At 43.2% G+C, this 22,873-nt stretch overlaps 1 protein-coding gene across 2 annotated transcripts in view; it reads left to right on the forward strand.

The window, feature by feature from the left end:
• The window catches only part of AP4E1 (adaptor related protein complex 4 subunit epsilon 1), an 80,285-nt gene extending 58,656 nt beyond the window's left edge, over nt 1–21,629 (forward strand). For both annotated transcript variants that reach the window (XM_073653043.1, XM_073653045.1), the window contains 6 exons: nt 1,570–1,705; nt 5,183–5,438; nt 7,779–8,240; nt 11,339–11,529; nt 12,428–12,585; nt 15,866–21,629. In XM_073653043.1, the coding sequence (XP_073509144.1) occupies nt 1,570–1,705; nt 5,183–5,438; nt 7,779–8,240; nt 11,339–11,529; nt 12,428–12,585; nt 15,866–16,026 (1,364 nt within the window). In that variant the 3' untranslated portion in view covers nt 16,027–21,629. The remainder of the gene's footprint in view (nt 1–1,569; nt 1,706–5,182; nt 5,439–7,778; nt 8,241–11,338; nt 11,530–12,427; nt 12,586–15,865) is intronic.
• Nucleotides 21,630–22,873: the final 1,244 nt, after the last annotated feature.

Below are 22,873 nucleotides of genomic sequence, written 5' to 3' on the forward strand. Positions count from 1 at the left end.
TCTCTCTCTCACACACTCTCTTACACACTCTCTCGGTCTCTCTCTTACACACTCTCTCGGTCTCTCTCTTACACACTCTCTCGGTCTCTCTCTTACACACTCTCTCGGTCTCTCTCTTACACACTCTCTCGGTCTCTCTCTTACACACTCTCTCGGTCTCTCTCTTACACACTCTCTCGGTCTCTCTCTTACACACTCTCTCGGTCTCTCTCTTACACACTCTCTCGGTCTCTCTCTTACACACTCTCTCGGTCTCTCTCTTACACACTCTCTCGGTCTCTCTCTTACACACTCTCTCGGTCTCTCTCTTACACACTCTCTCGGTCTCTCTCTTACACACTCTCTCGGTCTCTCTCTTACACTCTCGGTCTCTCTTACTCTCACTTACTCACTCTCACACAGGAAAATAAGTATTTGATACAATTCTGATTTTGCAAGTTTTCCCACCTACAAAGAATGGAGAGGTCTGTAATTTTACAATTGTGAGAGACCGAATCTAAAAATAAAAAACAGAAAATCACGTTATGATTTTTACATAATTAATTTGCCTTTTATTGCATGAAATAAGTATTTGATACAATAGAAAAACAGAACTTAATATTTGGTACAGAAACCTATGTTTTCAATTACAGAGGACAGACGTTTCCTGTAGTTCTTGACCAAGTTGCACACACTGCAGCAAGGATTTTGGCCCACTCCTCCAGATCTTTCAGATTTTGGGGCTGTCGCTGGGCAACATTGAGTTTCAGCTCCTTCCAAAGATTTTCTATTGGGTTCAGGTCTGGAGACTGGCTAGGCCACTCCAGGACCTTAAAATGTGTGTTTCAGGTCATTGTCATTTGGAAGACCCAGCCATGACCCATCTTCAATGTTCTTACTGAGGGAAGGAGGTTGTTGGCCAAAATCTCAGGATACATGACCCCACCTCTTAATGAATCAGGAGTGTCTGACAACTGTCATGCATCTCCATGTGCCCTCGAAACAAATCTTGCTATGTTCATGGACTGAAGTAAGATTTCTCACATGATTTTACAGCTCATCATGAATTAGATGAGTTGTGGTGTTACGCCCCTGTCCTGCTAAAGCTCCGTCCATTTTTAGCAGAGCCGGGCAATGAAATTTTGCAACTTAACAAAGTGATGCCAGACTTCTGGCTAAGCACTTTGATTTTTCAGGGCCTAAATCCATTATATGTAATGTACTAACGGGTTCTAATTGTAGCTCATATTTCATTACATCATCATACAGTATAAGGACTATCAAGAGCATGTCATAAATAGCCCTTTAATTTACCCTTGTGAATGTGTTGAGGAATATAATTGCTCTTTGACTAGTATTTTGTCACTACCTGTTGTTGATATAAGCCAGTTTAGTAATGGCACTATATTTTGTGGGATTAGATGATAGAGATCTGAAGTGGCATGTTTCTTTAGGTGGAAGGCATTGTGCCAAGTTAAATTTGGTGTGACTTAATTAGATTGTCTCTGGAATAATTCAGTAACGTAGCTTTACTAGGAATAAAGAAATTGTATTTTTTTATTGTTTATTATAAAGTTTCTCTTTTCTCAGTCTTAAACCTAGAACCCTATGGACTCTGCTTTTCCCCCAGTCTACCTTCTATAAGTCTGGTTGATGGACATTCACCTTCTGCAGTTTCTGTTTTATCTGAAGTCTCTGGAAACAGTGGCGAGACTGGACTAAAAGAGTAAGTTCTTTTTAAGGTTGTTCAGTCAGTAAGATTTTGGTGTGGGAAATTCTGAAAGATTAAAGGGAATCTGTCAGCAGGTTTTTGTTACCTCATCTGATGTAGGCAAAGAGACCCTGAATTCTGCAATGTGTCACTTAGTTTACTGGGTGCAGCAGTTCTGACACAGAGAGTTTTTAGATTTGTCAATTGAGATCTCTGGAGACGAGATCTCTGGGCCAAGATGTCAAGCTGCGCATGCGCAGCCTCTGTCGGCCATTTTTCTGAAGTCCACCATATAGAAAACCATGGATAGTGCGGGGGCTCCAGGCTTTCACAAATTGTCGGTGAAGCCCCCACACTGCCGAACACACCCTTCTACCGGCCTGGGGCCCACAGCTTCACCCCACTCCTGCCGCCGCCAGCTTCCTTGAGCCGCGACCCTGAGACCTCGCTCCATTGCAGCCGGTAAGCTACATTCGGATTATAAGACGCACCCCCATATTCCCCCCCCAAATTTTGGGGAAAAAAGTGAGTCTTATAATCCGAAAAATACAGTGTATGATTTGTCTGTATGTAAGTAATGCAAATATAATTGTGGTGCTCCACAAGATCAACGGTTATGCAATAACGGTTTGTGCAAACCAGACGAAAAAAGAGTATTTTTGGACTTACCATAAAATCCCTTTATTTTAGCCTTCACTGGGGGACACAGGAACCATGGGTGTACGCTGCCGCCACAGCAGACTACAACTGCTTACTGGTAACCAATCTATTCAGCTAGTGAGAAAAGCAGTAGGAAAAGCAGAATATTTCATTTTTTTTTTTGTAATTATTATACACGCCCATCAAGGCTAACATGAACAAAAGAGTGGGGTGCTATGTCCACCAATGATGGCTTTGCGATGAGGATTTTACAGTAGGTCCAAAAATCCTCTTTTCCCAGGCACTTCATTGGAGGACACAGTAACCATGGGAGGAAGTCCCAAAGCAGTCCCCAGTGCAGAAAAATGTTTAAATGTGTAAGATAAATCCCTCGGGGTAACCTGAGCGACTGCTGCTTGCCGCACCTTTCTGCCCTGACTCCCATCCGCAGAGGCTAAAGTGTGAACCTTGTAGAAACTTGAGAAAGTGTAAAAGGAGGACCAAGTAGCCGCCTTACAAAAGCTGCAGGGTTGATGCCTGATGGCAGTCAGTGAAGGAAGCATGAGCGGAATGAGCCTGGACCTGCAGTGTGGAGATTTATTTTTAGCTTCATAAGCTTCCAGAATGGCAGAACGAATCCAGTGGACATTGGTCGCCTTAGAGGCAGAGAGACATCGGCGAGGTCCTTCTGGAATGACGAACAGAGAATCTGAAGGAAGCTGACACCTTCAGGTAGTGACACACCGCTCTGATCAGATCCAAACAGTGTAGGCATTTCACCACAGGATTAGAAGATGGAAGAATGATATCTTCGTTAAGGTGGAAGGAAGAAACCACCTTGAGAAGGAACAAATGCACCAATGCAACAACACCTTGTTCCAGGTGAAGGACAAGAAAAAGAGAGCGACAGGACAGAGTTGCCAGTTCTTAAACTCACCTGATAGAAGTGTTAACAATCAGGAACGCCACCTTCCAGGAAAGCCAGAGCAGCAAAATGCTGTGGATTGGGTTGAAAGGAGGACACAGTAGGGCACTAAGCACCAGGTTAAGATCCCAGGGATCCACGAGGGGCCGGTAAGGAGGAACAGAGTGGGCCACACCCTGAAGAACTGCCTTGAATTGAGGTTTTCAAGTCAGATCCTTCTGGAAGAGAATGGACACGGCTGAGACCTCGCCCTTGAGAGAGCTGAGGGCTAAGCCAGACTCAAGACCCAGCTGCAGGAAGGCAAGAAGGTAAGATAGCAAAAAACCATAGGTGAGACCTCCTGTTCTGACCAGTGGTAACAGGTCCTCCAGGTACGATAATAGACACAAGACAAGGATGGCTTCAGAGCACTAACCTGATCAAAATGCCGATACCCGGAAGGAGGAGGGGATGGGGACGCTGCAGAGTGGGAGAATCGCCTGTGTGAGCATCTGATTGACCAGTAAGGGAGGGGGCGTTGCTTGACTAGGCTGCAACTGAAGCCGGGGACTAAATTTGGGTCCCAGCCCCAGCTGAGGCTCTAGAAGGCCTCAAAGGTTGTAAGAGGAACTGGAAGAGCGGTGGAGCCTAAAGGAACACTTAGGAGGAAGAAAGAAGACTAAAGAAGAAAAAGGAGACGACATAGGACAACCGTCGCGGGAATGGGCTACATAGCTGGATGCAGGGAGAAGATCCACTTGCCTTCCTGGAAGATTGGTCCATCTATGATTCGTATCCAAGGAGATGATCTTTGGCTTGGACTTGGCTCCATGCACACACCGCACTCTAGGGGGCAAGGTGGGCAGGAGAAAAAAAGGTAAGCAACGTCTGCACGAGTGCTATAACGCTGAATGCGTTAGGATAAGAAAAGGTCCTGCTGTCCAGACAAGAGTAACTACAGACTGAACCCTGTCAGAGCTTTGCTCTCTGTCCTTTGGGTTGGGAAAACAGAGCGTCCCATCCCCCACGGTTACCCTATCTGAAGAGACAAGAGCAGAAGATTAGAAAAAATGAATACCATTTGGCAGAAACTGGTCTGGAGCTCCCCATGTCTGCCCCAAAGTGACACTAAGCTAAACTGAATAGCTTGACTGCCAGTAGGCGGGTATAATTTGCTGAGGAGCCAACTTTCTTTGGTTGTAATTCCTAATGTCAGCCTCCTGGTGCCAGCAGCGTACACCCATGGTTCCTGTGTCTCCCAGTGAAGCAAGAAAAGCTGATTATACTGTGGGGGTAATATTTTAAGCTGGAGAAAGGTTGATACTGCCAGTTGGAGGGGGTTGCTTGAAGCTGGATGTGATGGTATTCTTGCATCAAGTACTCCCTCCATTCTGATTGGGGGTAAGATGGGAACCCCTAACTGTAAGAATAATGCCTATAAGGGAAGAGGGCAATTGGTCTCAATAATTTCAGTTTATTGCAAGAAATGAGTCTTACTCGTAATCTAAATGTAGCATTAACTGCAATTATTATTTTTTTTTTTCCTACTTTTATATAGAAACACAAGGGTTATGGCTGAAGGCAAGCAATGCAATCGCTCTAAGGGCGCAGTCAGACGGTCGTATAAATCGGACTGAGATCGGAAAAGACTGCATGGATTGACAGGCGCCTCTGCCAACCCAAGAATGCAGTTACACTCGGGTCGGGAGAGCCACCAGTCATTTCGAGCATTGTGATCCGATCTCGGTCCAATTTATGTAGCCTTCTGACTGCGCCGTAATTTCAATTGGTATATTCTGTCTAACGAGGTAGATAATGCTTTAATGAAACAAGGTCCATTCATACCTTTGTATGGGTTCCTCTATAGGCGTTGTCCCAGGTTATTCCTTCTTTTTACCATATTTTAGTTTTGTTTTTGATTTTACAATGTCTGTCTTTTTCTCAATTAGGGAAAATCGTTTGAGGATGGAAGGTATAAGGAAAGTTTGGGGGAAAGAAGGCTACTTATTGAAAAAGGAAAGTAAAATGAGCAAACCAGAGCTGGTCTCCTCTCCATTGGAGAGTGGTATATCAATGGGTGAAGATGAAGAACCAGCTGTTCCTCCTGCAGAACCATCAGTGGAACTTATCTCCACAGAAGAGCGAGAGAAGCAACAGTTAGCTTCCACCTTATTTGTGGGCCTTGGATCGAATGCTGTCTCATTGGTATGCTCAGTTGTGTATCGGTAAAATGCAAGTAGTAACATCTAATGCTAGAGATTGTACCCTCTTAGTTCTGTTATTGATTTTGCCATGACAGACTTAATTTTGCAGAGAGAAGAAATTCTGTGTATTGTCTTTTTACATTTGTTTCTAGAGAGGAAAATATTACTAATTGGAGGCTCTGTATACATAATTTGGTAGTATTGACTGTGTGTTAAAGGGGTTCTCCACTACTAGGACAACCCCTTATCGATTTGAACGTTTACCCCCCTTAAAATAAAAAACACCTATACTCTCCTGGCATACACAGGGCTCACTGGAGATTACATCACGTGAGCCCTGGGCCAATCAGCATTGGCATCACTGTTCCCGCCTTCAGATGGATAAGTAATCAAGAGGGGGAGCGGCCAGCCACAGCTCTCACTTCCTGTCGATTACTTATATATCCAAAGGTGGGAACAGTGATGCCAGCGCTGATGGGCCCAGGGCCCACATGACAGAACAACCTCACGGGAGTCCAGGGAACGCGAATGCTGGAACAGCCCTGGTATGGGAGGGGCGTGTAGGTGTTTTTAACTTTTAAAGGGGGAAAACCTTCAAATCAATAAGCAGTTGTCCTAGTAGTAGACAACCCCTTTAAAATAGCTAAAGAGTTTCTAGTACTACAACATTGGATTTAGGATAAGTCATCAATATCTAATCGCTAAGGGTCCATGCATCATTGTGTTCATTGGTGTGGATCGTGGAGGTCAACCCTTCTAGATCATATTGGCTTGCTTATGATGAGGATGATGGCTGAAGGTCTCTACATGAAGCTTCTCCCACCTGCACTTGTACACTGAGACATTTGCTGACTTTTTGCAATGTATTGGTGTCTGATATATTACATCTAGAGGGGGTGAAGAGGGTCCATGAAAGGACTTTATACCAGTGGCATTCAGTTCAATTGGCATAGTAATAAAGGAGATTTTTTTAACATCCTATTGCAAATCCTCCAAAAATTATAAATTGCGACCAACTCCTTTAATTGTAGTTCAGAAAGCTGAGCCGCCCCTTCTTCCTACTAATTAATGGAGTTAAATATTGATAGGCTATCAATATTTCTGCCGGTAATGAAATCCCTTTAAATTTGTCCCGATTTACAGTGTCGCTAAACATGACACATTATAGATGAGAACAAAAGAATGAGTTTTATGTATATTGAGTTCCACTAATGGCATCTAACAGATATAAACTCTTATTACCTTTTAGTATTAAATAAGTGTTTTTAACCTGATAAAGGGAAATGGAATCTGTTCTATGAAGATGTGGCCTATATGATGATAATGGGGAAAATTAGTGCATTCACGGGAGAATATTTATATAGACAACAGCAGTGTTTCTAATTCGTTACAAAAATCAAGTTCCCACTAATGACAATAAGTTCCAGCTGTGTACCGCCAGTCGGATCCAGTTCTATAAGGTTAGGTCATCAATATCAGATCGCTGGGGGTGCGTTACCCAGCACCTCTGCTGATCAGCGGGGTTGCCGGCTGTCACACCCCAATCGACCTGATGTTGATGACCTATCCTAAGGATAGGTCATCAGTATGAAAGTACTGGACAACCCCTTTTAAGGCTAGAACTTCTCTGTATTCAAAGCCCCATTCATCCCAAATCAGACCGGAATATCATCCCGTATACCACCGCTGCACCTGCTCACATAGAGAAACACTGCAGCACTGAGGTTTTCAGGCATAGATCTAAGTCATTGAGGGTTGAAATAATCTGATGTGGCTCTATGTCTTAAGAACCCAATGTAGTTGTTGGTACGCCTATCTGTAGTGACCCCAGACACCCATTACATAAATATCAAACTTCCAATTGGGGGCATCATAACATGCAGGGGACTGCAGTATTTAGCAGGGCTGTGGAGTCTGTAAGCCAAACCACTGACTCCCAACTCCTCAATTTCCCTGAACTTCGACTTCGACTCTACGACTCCACGACTCCACAGCCCTGCCTCACTACTGAGCATGTACACAAAAACTATTGAGTGATTTATAGAATTCCTATAGCACTGGGATAATAAGGGCGTAACCACCAGTGTTCACAGCTCAGTTCTAATTTTTTATTCAGTTAAAAAAAGAGAATGGATTATTCCCAACAGTTCCAACTTTTCTCTTTTTCTCTGGTTTGGGGCTGTTATTGTTTTTTTTTTTTTTTTGGGGTGGTGGGGATGTGTGAAGAGTTTGCAGCCGCTAGAAGGAGCACTGGCTTTGCAAGACACAAATAGGTCATTTTAATGGGGTAGTGAATAATGGGTTAATGTGTATAATTAATGTGACCTTTTTGTATTCACAGATGGGTAAACCAGACCAGACCACACAAAAGTTTAAAAGAAAATCTAAATTTGGCAAAAAAGAGAGTGCACAGCTCTTGTACCCCCCGGGGGAGCAGAATCACCTAGTGCAGACCTTACCAAGTGATGTCTCATCAGGGGCTTCTAGGTTGTTACCGTCACAAGGAGTTGAAGAAAAGTCAGTACATGGGAAAGTTCCTTCTTTGTTTGCAAACTCTAACCTGGAAACTTTTCCATCCAGCCAGGGTGCCAGCACAATTGTCTGTGTGCCATCCTTACCTCTTGAGCTTGCCCAGCATTCACACTCTGCAGTCACTGAGCTGGCACATTGTGGGACTCTGACTGTGTGCTCTAGTAAAGTGTGGAAAGATGACTGCTTGGTCCTTGCATTGTTAATTGTTAATCCCACAAGTTCTGCAATTAGGAATATTCATCTACAAGTGGAAGGCTCTGAGATTCTTACAGTAAGTTCTCCTTAATCACCAACCATTGCTGCCGCCAGCGAGGCAGATCAGTGAAAACAAATAACGTAAAGGTATATAGAAAAAATTAATGTACAAGAACATGAGAAGCCTCACCATGCCTTGTCGCTGCATCAGTAGTAAGTACCTCTATCCATGCTGCCAACCAGCAGTGTGCAATGAGCAAAAACATGAAAAAGGATCGGTACTTGGATAAAACTTCCGTTGAAAACGGGGATATCCATGATTAAAAAATACAGTGATACTTGCGCGTTTCTGGTATAGCTGGCCTTAGTAATAGAACAAATTCTATTCTATGACTAAGGGCAGTTTTGCCAAAAACGTGTAAGAATCACTCTGCTTTTTTAAATCATGGCTATCCCTGTTTTCAACGGATGAAATAAACTGAAGTTTTACCAAGTACTGATCCTTTTTTTCTGTTTTTGCTCATAACGTAAAGGTAGTTACGAATCAACAGATGATGATGATCTAGACCACATATGTCAAACTCTGGCCCATGGGCCAAATCTGGCCCAAAGGGTGATTATATTTGGCCCGTGACACCAGAACCACCACCCCTATATGGGCCCATTATTCTGTATGGAGGACTTTGTGGGGCCCATTATTCTGTATGGAGGGCTAAGTGGGGCCAATTATACTGTATGGAGGGCTAAATGGGGCCAATCATACTGTATGGAGGACTAAGTGGGGCCAATCCTACTGTATGGAGGACTAAGTGGGGCCAATCCTACTGTATGGAGGACTAAGTGGGGCCAATCCTACTGTATGGAGGACTAAGTGGGGCCAATCCTACTGTATGGAGGACTAAGTGGGGCCAATCCTACTGTATGGAGGACTAAGTGGGGCCAATCCTACTGTATGGAGGACTAAGTGGGGCCAATCCTACTGTATGGAGGACTAAGTGGGGCCAATCCTACTGTATGGAGGACTAAGTGGGGCCAATCCTACTGTATGGAGGACTAAGTGGGGCCAATCCTACTGTATGGAGGACTAAGTGGGGCCAATCCTACTGTATGGAGGACTAAGTGGGGCCAATCCTACTGTATGGAGGACTAAGTGGGGCCAATCCTACTGTATGGAGGACTAAGTGGGGCCAATCCTACTGTATGGAGGACTAAGTGGGGCCAATCCTACTGTATGGAGGACTAAGTGGGGCCAATCCTACTGTATGGAGGACTAAGTGGGGCCAATCCTACTGTATGGAGGACTAAGTGGGGCCAATCCTACTGTATGGAGGACTAAGTGGGGCCAATCCTACTGTATGGAGGACTAAGTGGGGCCAATCCTACTGTATGGAGGACTAAGTGGGGCCAATCCTACTGTATGGAGGACTATGTGGGGCCCATTATACTATATGGAAAGCTATGTGGTGCCATAATACTCTTTGGAGGACTATGTGGAGCTCATTGTTTTGTATGTAGGACTGTGTGGGGCCCATTATCTTGTGTACTGGTTGGCCCACGTCTTTGTCCAAGTTTTTCATTTTGGCCCTCTGTGTGTTCTCACACGGTCTCAAACTCGGCTGGGTATATTGGCCGCGCACAGAAAAAAAAATTAATTTGGGGGGGCCGCATTCTTTGTAGGACAAAGTGACATTTTTAGTGATACCATTTTTTTTCTATACACCTTTTGAACATTTTTGCTGTTTTATTTTATTTTTTATAGCTTGGGTCGTTACGGATGTGGCGATAATAAACATGCACTTTTTTTGTTTACTTTAGTTTAGATATAAAGCAGCATTTTTAGTGGCAAAATATTTTTTCATGCTTAATTTTGAAGTTTTTCTGGCAAAAATCTTGTAGTAATGTGCCCCACCCTGGTCTGCATCGTGTAATATCCCCCATCTTGTCGTAATATTCCATACTGGTCCCCATCTTGTTGAAATGTCTCCCATCCTGGGCCCCATATTGTTGTAATGTCACATACCGATCCCCATATTGTAGATATGTCCTCATCTTGTAGTAATGCCCCATCCAGGTCCCCATCTTGTTGTAATGCCCAGTCCAGGTTGCCATCTTGTAGTAATGTGCCCATCCAGTGCCCATCCAGGTCCCCATCTTGTAGTAATGTCCCCATCCTGGTCCCCATGTTTTAGGAATGTCCCCATCCTGGTCCCCATGTTTTAGGAATGTCCCCATCCTGGGCCCCATGTTGGAGGAAGGTCCCCATGTTGGAGGAAGGTCCCCATCCTGGTCCCCATGTTGGAGGAAGGTCCCCATGTTGGAGGAAGGTCCCCATCCTGGGCCCCATGTTGGAGGAAGGTCCCCATGTTGGAGGAAGGTCCCCATCCTGGTCCCCATGTTGGAGGAAGGTCCCCATCCTGGTCCCCATGTTGGAGGAAGGTCCCCATCCTGGTCCCCATGTTGGAGGAAGGTCCCCATCCTGGTCCCCATGTTGGAGGAAGGTCCCCATCCTGGTCCCCATGTTGGAGGAAGGTCCCCATCCTGGTCCCCATGTTGGAGGAAGGTCCCCATCCTGGTCCCCATGTTGGAGGAAGGTCCCCGTCCTGGTGCCCACGTTAGAGGAATGTCCCTTGTGCCGTTCTTCATATACACAAGAAAAAAAAAAAAAAGATTCTTCTCACCTGTCCTCCGTTCCCTCGGCGTCCTTTCTGCACCTGTGGCCCGCAGGCACCTTAGCCCCCTTGAGGATCGCGGCCCGGTCCAGGAGCCGCCGACAGCTGCGCTTCAGTTCAGTGTATTGCCGTGCAGAGACCGTTACCAATGCCAGTCGCCGGCCTATCAGAGGTCAGCTGCTGACATCTGCGCATGTCAGTGACGTCATACGCCGCTGCGCTGGGACGCAGAGGTCAGCTGCTGGCCTCTGATAGGCCGGCGACTGGCATTGGTAACGGTCTCTGCACGGCAATACACTGAACTGAAGCGCAGCTGTCGGTGGCTCCTGGACCGGGCCACCATCGGGGTCTATGGTGCCTGAGGGCCGCATGAAGCAGCCTGAAGGGCCGCATGCGGCCCGCGGGCCGGGTGTTTGAGACCCCTGATTTAGACAGTACCATAAACACAAAGATCCCAACATGTTGGAATTCCCACTTGCATTGCTATTCTTTATTTGCATTTTAGGTTTCCGGGAGTCTTTGTTGTCAGCTTTCTCATCTGGAGGCAAATGGAGTGCATCAATGCTGGGGCAGTGTACACCCTACACACCCGTGCAAGAAAGAGTTAATCCGTGGCTGTGTCACGTACCTAGCAGAGTCAGAGGTGCCTTCTCAGCTTGAATTTTCATTAGACTTTGTACTTTCTGATTTTATCAGGTAAAATAACTACATCAACTTTGCTGTTTTTTGTATTTAGCTTTTTTTTTTAATATATATCACTGATGTTGGGGATCCAGAGTAAAACGTTAATTAGAAAAAATACCTGGTTGTCTTTGGTAAGTCCAATCAAAAAGCTCTTCTGATGGATACTTGTAAGAAGACCACACTGGTGAAGTCTGCCCCCTGATTACTGACCGGGCCCTATATAGTTTAATCAATAGCAGTGGGCTTAAAGTCTTATCAGATGTCCGTAGCAGAAATGGCTGAGCAGTGCTGGAGGGTTTTATCTGGTGGTGTACGGAGATTGCAAACGTTGTGCTCCTCACATATGTATCTATGGCATATCCTCTTTACTGCATTCTCTGTATTACTGACATCAAATAGACTTTGTGTGCACAGATGAGATTTACAGTCATCTTTTGGAGAATTGGGACGAAAAAACTGGCAGTGCCAACAAAGCATATAGACCACTGTGCTGTTAAAAATAAGAAATGGCATATAGCGACTGTGCCCCGCAATTTTTTTTTCCTTGTCTTCTGGCTTAATTGGCTCTTGGCAGCTGCAGCCATTCACCACAGCTACTGTTTGGCTGCAGCGGTCACATGCTGACCACAGCAGAAGAGAAGGTTAGGAGTCACGCGTGGTCATGGCCATCAGGAATCGGAAGGAAAATTTATACTGTTTTTTATTTATTTTTTATTTTTTTTACCAACCTGGGCTGGGGACATAGGGTAACATTAAAGAAAAGAGGTGGACGATCCCTTTAATCAGCATTGACTGCTGCCTAAATAAGAATTTTTGGAAAGAAAATGAAACTTGTATTATCTGTCTGTAAACCACAGTTATATCTATTGTGCATGTGGGTGTAATTAGTTTTGCCTCTTCTTTTCTCTAGACCTCTTGTGATTTCAACAGAAGAGTTTGGTAAAATGTGGCTGGCATTACCTAATGATGTTAAGGGGAGAATCCAGATCTCCAGTCCGCAGCAGCCCCTTTCTGAAATATTGCTCCTTGTTCAGCAAGCACTGAACTTTCATGTTGTGGAGGTTATAGGTAAGTGATGAGGAGCAGCCGATGCCTTGTATTTCTGCTTAATGATTTGCTTCTTGTAGACATTAGATCAGAGCTATAAGATGATTATTTTAGATACTTTCTGCTCTGCCAGAAAACCTTGCTCAGCAGCCCCCGGTGAAATTGAGGGGGTTTGAGAAAAGAAATCCATGCCTGACATACTGTATGAAAAGGGTGAGGAGAAATCCCCCCTCCACTTTTAAATGAAGGGACTTTCTGTATGATTCACTTATCTTCTCGCACGTCTCTGACACAGCACCATATAAATAAATCATTCTTATTGGATTGTCCGGCCTTGGTGTGCAAGTCTGCAGTCACTCGATGTGACTGCATATTTGTGAATCCTCACATTGCCTGCACTGCAAGGATGCGCCGCGAGCTGGCAGTCATATGATCAAAGTATGCAATTTTCTTACTTCCAGACAAATTCCAACTAGACGTGTACAACCTCGCTCAAAAGACTTGTATTGAGTGAGGCTGCACACATCTAGTTGGCATGTGATCACGTGTATGCATATCACATACTTGTGGTCATGCGCCTGCCACTCACGGTGCCAGCACGGAGAATCCTCACCACACACAGTGCACACGATGTGAGGATTCACAAGTCTGCAGTCACATAGTGACTACAGACTTGTACCCCACGGTTACTGCTAAAATGTCCAACAGTTTGGGCCTTTTACAGTGTATCATGACTTTTTTTTATTCTAAGAAGTTGTGAAAGCTCCCAACATCTGTAAATAATCCAGAATATAGACAAATAATATCTGATATGTTCATTAAAATCACAGTCTTTGGTGTCGATATCTGCAGAACACTGCATTAAGGGTTAACATGTCATCAGAGTCCTACAAACATTATGCTGGACTTCTAGCAGTCCTGTTTTTGAGCCTTTGTCCCTGGGAAGAGCCTGTGCTTAGTCCACTGGTCCTTCAGAAAAGTGCCGCAATATACTGTCAGTTGTTCTGCATTTCTGTATTGTTGCTATGGTAGCCATAGGTGGTCCGGCTGTGAATATCAGCAGCTGGGATTCTTCTTCTATTCTGTGCATTTCACAAATTTAAGGGAATAGCAGTTGTTACTACCATAAGAAGAACAGTTAAGATGAGATATTTCTATCATTGTGACGAGAACCATCTTTAATCACTGACCCAAAAATGGGGAATGGTTGCGTAAGAAGAGTGAACCTGATAGTGTGGGGGTATAGAATCGCAAACTGGGCAAGGAATAATAAAAACATGACCACTATACACAGTGTACTAGATAGCATTAGAATATAACTAACTCTTCCTTTTAAGCTATACAAAAAAAATTGTTTAAGTATTTGGACTATTTTTTTTTTCTATTCAGTATGTTGTATGGATGGTGTCAATCAAAATTACAACTTGTCATGCAAAAGCAAGTCTTTACACGGTTATGTCTACTGAAAAGTAAAATACAAAACGTAAGATAGAAACAAAATGAGCAAATACCCTGCTGTAATTAAGGAAAAGTAATGGTACATATAAATAACATAGGGTACTTAGTAAGCATTCACCCCCTCCCATGGCATTTTTTGTTTTGCTACCTCACAACCTGGAATTTCACGTTTTGTTTTTATAGGGTTTGCATCAGTTCATGTATAGACTATGCCTACAACTGTGAACATTTGTTTTTCTTTTTATTGTGAAGCAAACAACAAGTAGGACAAAATAACTGAAAACTTGAGTGTGCATAACTATTCACCCCCCTAAAAGTACGTTGTAGAGCCTCCTTTTGTTGCAATTGCAGCTGCAAGTAACTTTGGTTAAGGCTCTGAGCTTTCCACATCTGGCAGCTGGGATTTTTGCCCATTCCTCAAGCAAAATTGCCACAGTTCATTCAAGTTTTCTGTTCACCAGAGGAAACCATCTATCTTCAAGTCTAACCACAGATTCTCAATTGGATTAAGGTCTGGGCTTTGACTAGGCCAATCCAAAACATTTACACTCGAGTGTTGCTTTAGCAGTATACTTTGGGTCATTGTCTCTTTGGCAGACAGGTTTTGCTCAAGAATATATCTGTATTTCGCACCATCCATCTCCCCCTTGACTGGAACCATTTTCCCTGTCACTGCTGCTGAAAAACATCCCCACAGCATGATGTTGCCACCACCATCTTTCACTGTAGGGATGGTGTTCTTGGGGTAATGAGCTGTGTTGGTTTGACACCACACATAGTGTTACCTTTGTGGCCAAAAAGTTCAGTTTTGGTGTCATGTGACCACAGCACCTTCCTCCATACAATTGGGGAGTCTTTCATAAGTCTTTTGGCAAACTCAAAACAAGCCTTACAATTTTTCTGTGTAAGTAAAGGCTTTTTTCTGTCCACTCTTCCATAAAGAGCTTATTGTAGCCATATGGACAGATACTCCAGTCTCTGCTTGGGAACTCTGCAGCTCCTTCAGGGTGTGCTGCTTCTCTGATTAATACCCTCATTACCCGGGCTGAGCTTTTTGGTGGACGTCCCTCTCTTGGCAGGTTTGTTGTGGGACCATGTTTTTTCATTTCATGATAATGGATTTGATGGTGCTCTGGGGATCATCAGAGATTGGGATATTTCTTATAACCCAACCCTGACTTGTTCTTCTCAACAACTTTCTCTCTGACTTGTTTGGAGATCTCCTTGGTCTTCATGGTATTGTTTGGTTAGTCGTGCCTCTTGCTTAGTGGTGTTGCAGCCTCTGTGGCCTTTCAGAAAAGGTGCGTATATACTGACAGACCATGATACATTATATTGCACACAGGTGGACGTCCTCTCACTGAGCATGTGATTTAGGAAAGTAATTGCTTGCATCAGAAATTTTTAGTGGCTTCATAGCAAAAGGGGTGAATACATATATACACATGCCAATTTGTAGTTATTTGATCTCATAAATGTAATTTCTTCCTAGATTTTTCTCACTTTACTTCACCAACTTAGACTATTTAGTGCTGATGCATCACACACAAAACAGATTACAAAAATATTTAAATACAGGTTGTAATGTAACAAAATAGATAAAAAGCCAAGGGAGTGAATACTTTTGCAAGCCACTGTACATATAATAAAGGAATACCCTGGTAAGCTGAAAAATAAGTTATAGGATATTTAAAACCCCTCTAAGAGATTAATAATCCAGGGTTTACCTGCCCCTTTCTATTGTTGCATCTCTCTTTCATCATAAGAGAAGGAGAGCAGAACGGATTCATATTGTGCTGTATGTTGCTTCTTTTAATCTTGAGGGTCTCCTTGTGTCTTTCAGGTGGTGAAGGGATAGTTGCGTGCCAGCTATTGCCTGCTTTACCATCACTGCTGCACTGCCACCTGCAGGAGGGTACGCTGGTGGTATGGATAAGATCGTCGTCTTCTACTCTATCAGATTGTTTACTTCACCTCTGCCAAAATGTATTAAAAGAACACTAAGTGTTACCTCCTCTTCTGGATCTCGTGTACCAAAGTAACAGAGAGGAACGACAAGAAGCGAAGGATGGTGGAGAGAGATTTCTATTGCTTTATTTTATTAGACACATGTTTTTTATCTACAGGTTGTTGCTAATACTTGATCATTTGTCTGGCACTTTGATGGATAGGAGTTTGATTGATTTTTATTTTTGTTAGTCTCTTCACAAGAGAAGTCTGTTATTTCTGTGCTGCACTGCGCCATCATTATACACCATAGGAGTGTGAGGATACCTCAAAGTATTTCTCTCCTGCTGTGTTACCGGGATCCAGTCTAGTGGACTCTCCTCTTACTGACTGCAACCGTTGCTGGGTGGAATATTAATGTAGGACTCATCCTTTACAGCAGTGGTCGTCCTGCAACAAACGTCTGCAAACCTGTAGAACGTCGATGGGTTGTTTTCAGAGGCTCAGGATTCATTGTATTACATTCCCAGCCACCAGTAGGATGAATCTCGTCATATATTGTACATATCATAATACATGGAAGTGAGGATTGTAAGGCTTTGTTCATATTTGCATTTAGCTTCTCCATAAGGGTCTGCCTTAACCTTTACTGTATATACTTTTTCTTTTGGCTGCAAACAGCACAGTCTGCAACACTATCCTTGCCATTAAAAAAAAGAATACCAGGAGCCTAGTCGGTACCATTAAACTCATTGGGTTCTGCTGGTGTATACTTGCAGTTAAATCTAGCATGGCTTTCTGGTGCAAAAAAATACTGCTAATGTGAACAGAGCCTGATGCATGTAACACATTGAAGATGTTAAAAAAAAAAAAAGCAGGTGAAGTTGTCTGCTGTCACCTGTTGATTTGCGTTGCTTTGCAGGATTCTTTATACTGCCTTGGTACAAATAATCATACATAAATCCCATATTTTTCTGGCTACAAGATGCACCTCTCTCTAGAATGCACCCCAATTTGTGACAGCAGAAAATGAGAAGCACATTTCCAAGTAATTAAAAGTTCCTTGAAGGTGTAAAGAAGTGGCAGAGACAATGCAACGAATTCTAGTGCACCAGGATAGAGTAGAGAGATAACATCACGTGTATTATACTCATATAGATTTCCAATATGCGCACAATGTACACTTTCTGCAGCGCACAGTACATGTACACACACAGCTTTTCTACATTATCAAAAAACCCACACCCCATCCCCAACACATTTTGAAGTTCTTTCCAGGATGTGCTTCAGCTCCTCAGGAAGTGCAGACTCCAGGCAGGTCCTGGTAGCATTCTCTCCTGCCCTGCACCGATGAGGTAGATCAGTCTCTGGCAGGAGATCGCAGTTCTCTTAGTGACTGGGAAGTAGCTGTGTCAGCATTTTCCTCGATCCCATAAATCATACACAAGGTCCTTGCCCCTCCCTGCTGGGTCCAGTGCTTTTGGCCTATAAGGGTGCATCCACTTGCTGATACTGGCTGCTTGGCCAAAACTTTGTCTACCAGTGGCCACTTGGTTGAAACAAAATTGTGAGGCCATTTGCTCACTGCAGGTGTGTGGAGTTTCAGCCAAGTGTCAGCAGTAGTGTGTGCATGCACCATAAAAGAGTACATCACTGGTTTCAAACGTTCAGTATTGATTAGAGCACTTCTATTTGTGTCTAGAAATGCTGTCTAGGCCATTGAGGTTATTTGCCTCAGCTGCAATACCAGGCATAACCTTTAATCAAGACCATTTTTCTGCTGTCATAATACCAATATCAATCAGTATATGTTCTTTTCACAACCAACATCTCTATAGGCTAAAGGCCCCCATACACATTAGACTAATGTCGGCCAAACTTGCCAATATCAGTCTAAGAACTCGCTCACTCAAGCGTATAATATGGCTGAGTGCTATGTGATGTTTTATCAGATAGCCCAATGTTATACTATGGGGCAGTGCAGATTGGATCGCACTCACCCGTACAAGTCTATGGGTGCTTTTGAAACATTGAACTGCACTCCGATGTCATCCGAGTGCAGTTCAATTTATCACAGACACTGTGATAGAGTTGTCTCGTGCGAGAGAATCGGATCACACTGACATGACACTCGGATCAAACTCTGACACCTTGATCCGAGTGTCATTAGCATAATTGGCCCGATTCTCACATGAGAAAATCTATGTCAGTGTGACCCCTGGCCTAATGTTTATGAAAGCACCGACCAACTGATGGGTGGGAGAGATGTCAATCGCATTTTTCCAATTTTGGACTGACAATCGCTTTGTTCTTACAGAGATAAGCCTCTGGCCTATGTGTCAGTCAGCGGCTTTCTCACAGAGAACATAGGAGCGCTCTTGTATATATGGGAGAGTCGGCTGAACAATCGGCTGACAGCTATCCAATGTGTATGGCCAGCCTTTGATAGAAAGAATACTGGCGCCCTGGTTGGATCAGGGAAGGTGTTTGTTTGTGAATAGGATACAATGATTTCGATGCAGCTCCTTCCAAGGATTGATGACGGCTGATTCAAGCTTTGTGAATTCCTTGCTTGTCTTACAATTTTGTTTGGTGTCTTTTCCGTGGAGGAAGAGAATTGCGTATGCGGAATATAAGCTCTGATGGCTGGCACTGAACTGACCTACGGCCATGGCTTTAGTTTATTGATAGGAGCAAAGCAACTAATCTGGGAGAACTTTGTTATATTGTATGTAGAGAATCATCAAGTAGCCATATGAAGCAAATGATGTAATGCAGATTTATTATATGGACTCCTCTAAAAATGGATATGAAGCCTGTGACTCCGGAGGAAATAGACCTTCAGTCTGCAGCAGGCACAATCACATTCTGATTGATTTTCTTTTTAACGTTAATTCTTTTTACTTCAGTGAATGGAAAATTAGGCAGCAGACAGTACGGGACAAATTGTGAGTCCTTGCAGAAAATATTTTCTTTGATTGAGCACCCCAAATTTCCAGATATACATGCTCATATATTAGGGGATTGTATAATTGTTTTTCTACTTCGGCTCCAGACAATCATTCATTGAACTCTCCAACTTGTGCTTGCGCTGTCCCATGTGAAAAGGTTGCATTAGATTACCACATTGTCGATGTTTTGGTCCCACAAACTTTAGTTCCTGACCGTATTCTATTTGTACATTTTTAGTCTATCTATGATATATTTAAAGAAATATTTACTTTTATGATAAATATTAGTGTCATAGTGTAATAAAGAGCACAAATGTACCAATTTAATGATTATACAAGCAGAGGAACTCCAGCCTGGATCCTGTTCTACCACCATCAGGTATTGGGAAAGTAATGGACACAGCAAGCGACTGTGGCAGATTTGTTACAGAAATGTCCAGCTGGATGGGGATATTTCTGCAGCATGTGCATGGATTTCTGTAAACCTCATTTAGATGCATGAGACAGTTGAAGAACATCTGCAATAAATCTGCCATGGGAACGTCCTCCTCAATAATTTTACAGATATACACTGTACATGTGGATCCTTACCACAAGTGTTTAGACCTATAGAATAAGCCAAAGCTGTCCTCTCCACCTTCTGCACATGGACATCTTCATTGGACACCAACAGTAGAGTGTAGAAATAATGATGACCGGTAAGGTTTTTGTCTCAGATTGCCGTTTATTACACTTTAAATACTAAAAGCAACAAATATTTAAATGGTTATCTCACCAGAACCAGATCCTGAGAATGGGTGAGTGGATCGGTAGGTACACGCTACCACTGCGCCTTTTATGGTCTATGGGCTTGTTCACATGTTTCCTTTTTCACTGCTTTTGTACTGCGTATTTACTATACCAGCATAAATGAAAGAGATTTCTGAAATCTCATGCACATGCTGCTTATTTTTTCCCTGCAGATTAGAAGCAGTTTTACAGCTGCAGCATGTCAATTTTTTAGGCTATGTGCCCATGATCAGGAAACAGCAGCGTCTTTGATGTAGCGTATTTTTGCTGCATCCAAAATGTAATCACGCCGGTAAATCCGTATGTGTTCATTGAATAATTCAGATTTACCGCATCTAATGACTGGCTACAGGTGAAGATGCAGATAATTGACATGCTGCGGCTCGTAAAGCCGGACCACGGGTGAGTTTATGCAGCGTCAGATAGAAGCACAGTGGGCATGGGATTCCTATAAATCCCATCCACAGTGCTTCTGATGTAGGACGCAGCGTTTTGAATGTAGCGCAGGTGAGCTGCATCCAAAACGCTGCTATTCCTGATCGTGGGCACATACCCTTAAGCGTTTTTATCCAGTCAAATAAATGGAGAAAAAAAAATGCATGCAAAAACATACGTGCAGCATTTGTTCTGCCAAGAGACTCTTTTGGTGCAGAAACTCCTTCAAATACTTAGCGTGTGCACATACCCTTAGGAAGAAAATGTCACGCATGCGCAATATCATACCACTTATCTTGGACTTTGGGATCTTTGTTTTCTGCAGACAGACCCCCACACTCCCCATGGAAAAACCCATTAAAGGGAATCTGTCAGCAGATTTTTGCTACCTCATCTGAGAGCAGCATAATGTAGGAAAAGAGACCCTGATTCCAATAATGTATCTAAGTTTACTGGGTACAACAGCTGTGACACAGAGTTCTTTGATGTAAAATGCAGCAGAGCTCAGAAAGCTAACCCTGCGCACACCACATTCACTTTCTGTGTACATGGTCTATTGACAGCTGCTTATCACAGGAAGGGGCATGTTTGGACTAGGTCTCGTGTGCTGCTCTAGTCCATGCAGTGATAGGGCCCTGGTGATAAAACCTTCAGTAAAGTAAAAAGCATCACACAGCTGGATAAGTGACACATCCCTGAATTTAGTGTTTTATCCCCTACATCATGCTGTCCATAGATTACATAGCAAAAAGCTGCTGACAGATTCCCTTTAAAGACGATAAAGGTTCAAGCGGCAAATCAATCTGTAACTTTACCGTACGTGGTACAGAGCAAGCAAAAGTTCTGCGTGTGACTCCCTCTGCCCTGTTCATTGTGAACTACTAGACACATGTGAGTGCCTACTTCTGACAGATTAGACTAATGTTCTGTAGCCTGCTATCCAATAGAATGCTACAGTGGTTTTATGGCTCTGGGGCCAACTAAAGATGGCAGTAGTGAAAGCAATATAACCAATAGGAGTATACCGAGAAATAGACAGAACTCCGTTTCTTAGTATACAATTCTGTGCACCTGCAGACTAGTTTCGCCAGCGTGCCCGTCCTGATGGGGGTTCATGTGTATGGCATCCTCCGCACCTAGCCCTTGCCAGCTCATATGCTATTCCCTTTTGCATGGTGTTTTCTACATCAATTTACCTTTCAGAGAAATGTTTCAATAAAACATGTATGTAGATTGTATTAGCACAACCCATCTTATCTGCATGATGCCGTCTGCTTCATCAAAGACAGCAGGACAATACTTTTATACAAGAGGCTAGTATCTTTTCCGTGAAGTAACTTGTGGGTGCCTTTATTAGTTCTCTCCAGAACAGCAATCGGTTGCCTTGGGCTGCATACCCATTATGTTCTATTCATTAAATTGTCCGAGACTTGTTTACTACTGTCCGTGCCTTTAAAAGGGATTGTAAGTAAAATTCTAAAACAATGTTGTTGGCAGAACTGTTAATTCTTTCCTCATGCCTCCAAGATCCTGGATATTAATATATTGCACATAATTGTTTTTTATAAAAACATTCATGATCAAGAAATCAGTACTAAAAGGGAACCAGTCTACTGTAAAGATCTGGCCCGGACAAGCCTAGTCCAGCCCCACTCCTAGAGAGCAGCTAGTAGTGATTGCCATAGTCAGAGACCTGTCAGTCACATACAGCGGCACTCAGAGAAGCCACCCGGGGAAGAGCTGGTTCAGCCTTTCCTCTGGCTATTGTCCCCAACCAGTGCTTTAACCCCTTCATGACCGCCGATACGCCTTTTAACGGCAGTTGTTAAAGGTGCTTATTCCTCGGCGACGCTTTTTAGCGGCTTTGAGGAATAACAGTGTAGCGCCGCCCCGCAGCCGAATTTCCGTCAGGTGTCAGCTGTATATGACAGCTCACACCTGCAGTATTGGCCCTGGCTGGTTTTGAAACCGATCAAGGCTGATTAACACCTTTAAATACTGCTGCAATCACGACAGAGGTATTTAAGTTGTTACAAGGAAGTCACAAGACCTCCTTAGTAACTATCGGAGCCCCGAGATGAGAATGTGATGACCTGGGTACTGTGGCCTGTGAGATCAAGCTATAAGCTGGGTCTCACAGGCACGGTCAGTGAGACACTGAGTCTCATGCACTGCAGTACATGATTACTGCAGTGTATGAGACTTGGTGATCAAAATAAAAATTATACATGTCTCACAGTGGGACTAAGTGGGAAAAAAAGTAAAAAAAAAAAAAAAGTGCACGCATCACTAAAATCTGTTTTGCTACACAAAATGCAGCGTTTGTGGTAAAACAAAAAAAAGTACACATAATTGGTATCGCCGCATCCATAACGACCCGCTCTATAAAATTGTCACGTTATTTATTCCATATGGCGAACACACAAAACAAAAAGCCAAAAATGACTCTTTCATCATACTGACTCACAAAGAAGTGAATAAAAAGCGATTAAAAAGTTGTATTTAAAAATAAAAAAATGAAAAAAAAAATTGTATAAATGAAAATGCCAAACAGTCCTGCAAAAAACAAGGCCATTGCTCATTCGGCCAAAAAATAAAAAAAAGTGATAGCTCTCAGAATATGATGATGCAAAAACAAATTAATTTTTGTAAAATATTGTTTAGTCTGTAAAAATAGCATAAAAAATATAGGTCTGGTATCACTGTAATCGTACCGACTCGACAAACAA

Source organism: Phyllobates terribilis, unplaced genomic scaffold (genome assembly GCF_046119375.1).
Source record: "Phyllobates terribilis strain yellow unplaced genomic scaffold, ASM4611937v1 Scaffold_11__3_contigs__length_659146591, whole genome shotgun sequence".
In the NCBI taxonomy this organism is placed as follows: Eukaryota; Metazoa; Chordata; class Amphibia; order Anura; family Dendrobatidae; genus Phyllobates; species Phyllobates terribilis.